This window comes from the organism of the source record quoted next, assembly GCF_019968985.1.
Source record: "MAG: Porospora cf. gigantea B chromosome Unknown PgB_NODE_5334_length_1908_cov_303.82, whole genome shotgun sequence".
NCBI classification, from domain to species: domain Eukaryota; phylum Apicomplexa; class Conoidasida; order Eugregarinorida; family Porosporidae; genus Porospora; species Porospora cf. gigantea B.
Genome location: NW_027179085.1, coordinates 1 through 1,908, shown reverse-complemented (window position 1 = coordinate 1,908; position 1,908 = coordinate 1). Strand labels below are relative to the sequence as shown.

The 1,908-nt window shown below is 51.2% G+C and overlaps 2 protein-coding genes across 3 annotated transcripts; both read right to left on the bottom strand.

The window, feature by feature from the left end:
* Positions 1-518: 518 nt before the first annotated feature.
* On the bottom strand, positions 519-1,118 carry KVP17_002726 (uncharacterized protein; the record flags this gene model as incomplete). Its single annotated transcript, XM_068519294.1, has 1 exon — positions 519-1,118. The coding sequence occupies one exon, from the start codon at positions 1,116-1,118 to the stop codon at positions 519-521; it is 600 nt and encodes a 199-aa protein (XP_068373381.1).
* A 294-nt stretch (positions 1,119-1,412) lies between these two features.
* Positions 1,413-1,854, bottom strand: KVP17_002725 (uncharacterized protein; the record flags this gene model as incomplete). 2 transcript variants are annotated; one of them, XM_068519293.1, is made up of 1 exon in its annotated part: positions 1,413-1,854. In XM_068519293.1, a coding segment is annotated over one exon (442 nt), but the record flags the coding sequence as incomplete, so codon positions are not given. The 2 variants fall into 2 exon arrangements, with proteins under 2 accessions (XP_068373380.1, XP_068373379.1); XM_068519292.1 differs by having other exon boundaries at positions 1,413-1,760.
* Between the last annotated feature and the right edge of the window lie 54 nt (positions 1,855-1,908).

The window sequence follows — 1,908 nt, the reverse complement described above, 5'->3', positions numbered from 1 at the left end:
GAACCTTGCTCCAGACGTTCTCGGTGTGCTCTCCACTGAGAGGAAGTACGTTGCGATAGCAGGTGTCCCAGGTGAGATTATTGTTCCACTTGCTTTGCCATACACTGTATCCCAAACCGTAGCCCGAAAACGGAGCAGGCTTGTCCTGGAAGGTGGATAGTCCGTACTTCACAATTCCATACGTCTTCTGCAGTTCAGTAACCAGATTCTCAATGATTTGTTCCTTTTCAAAGCTTTTGATGACGTCGGAAAAAGTTGCTGTGGAATCCTGCACATGGAGTAATCGTATCTCCGGTAGGCACTCCCCTAAGGGTTCGGCGCTCAGAACGTGTCTCGACACAGACAGTCGAGGATGCGCTATGGAGGCAGAAGCCGCCGCGAGAAATAGTACACCTCTCATCATTAACACAAATTGTGACTATTTCTTGTTAACTGACAGATATGTGGGGCAATTTATAATAAATGGGGCTAGCATCAAAAGACACACCTCCTCGGCATCATACGGTCATTAAAAGTTGTTACAAGGCCACATCATGAAAACTCTCGAGGTTGAGAAAAATCTCGTCCTCCTGCTGTGTTGAAGAAGTGTCGGTATCCCAGTGGCTGCTGTGCAGCGCGGAATCTAGAAAGTGCGGGGAAGACCTGTAGGGATTCATGGATTCGTCATCAGAGTCGCCCAGCGTCACGGGCGCTGTCAACTGCTTGGTCTTCCTGACCCGCACGAAAGCTAGTGCGACACCGGCTAATCCGACGAACCCGGAGGAGACCGCAAAGGAAGTCCAGACTGTGGCTGTGGTAGTGTCCGTTGTAGCTTCTGCCGCTTGTCCAGGACAGTCGACTGGTCCATCGGAGTTTGTGCACTCGATGGAACAAGAGCTCTTACCTCCCCAGAGGGCATAAGCAGCAATACAGTCAATAGGAGAGCCTGCCAGAGTGCATTGGTGGATAAGCTGCCGACATTCGGACTCGGTTTCGAAGCAGGAATCCGGACCACATTTACTCGAACAAGAGACAGTCACCCCAACAAGATCCGAGGCGCGGGTTGCAAAAATAGCTTGCGTGAAGGGCGTGCAATGCGCACGAACCAACGAGAGCAGGGAAAAGAGGCAGAGAAGCATTTAAAACGATTTGAAGCTACGAGCCACGCCCAATATCAACAAAGCAACAAAAAAGGGCCCCACAACAACCACCATACACACTGTGAAGTAGCCACTTGTTGTAGCATCGGCCGCTTGGAAGAACTCAGGGGTTGTCGGTGTCACAAACGTCTTGGGGCATTGTGACGCAGGAATCCGGACCACATTTACTCGAACAAGAGACAGTCACCCCAACGAGATCCGAGGCGCGGGTTGGCGTGAAGGGCGTGCATGCGCACGAACCAACGAGAGCAGGGAAAAGAGGCAGAGAAGCATTTAAAACGATTTGAAGCTACGAGCCACGCCCAATATCAACAAAGCAACAAAAAAGGGCCCCACAACAACCACCATACACACTGTGAAGTAGCCACTTGTTGTAGCATCGGCCGCTTGGAAGAACTCAGGGGTTATCGGTGTCACAAACGTCTTAGGGCATTGCGACAAGTCAACAGACCACGAAGCCACACCATCATACTCGCAGGTCGTGTTTGTGAAGTCTGCCGGAAAACAGTACCCCACGCTGACTCCTTCAGAAATGGGTTGCCGATTGAGCTCCCAGCCGAGAAGAGAGAACATCTGCAGTTTCTCAAGCTGCTTTAGTGTGTCTTGGAAGACGATGCTCATCTTTATGTGGCCCTCGTAGACCCAGTAATAGTACGGATCCACGCCATCTTCGAGTAAGCGGAAGTACTGTTCAAGCAGCTGGTTGATGCCGCGTCTGTTTGGTGAGGAGTCGCACCAGGCGCAGTGCTTATTTCCCAAGCATTCCTGG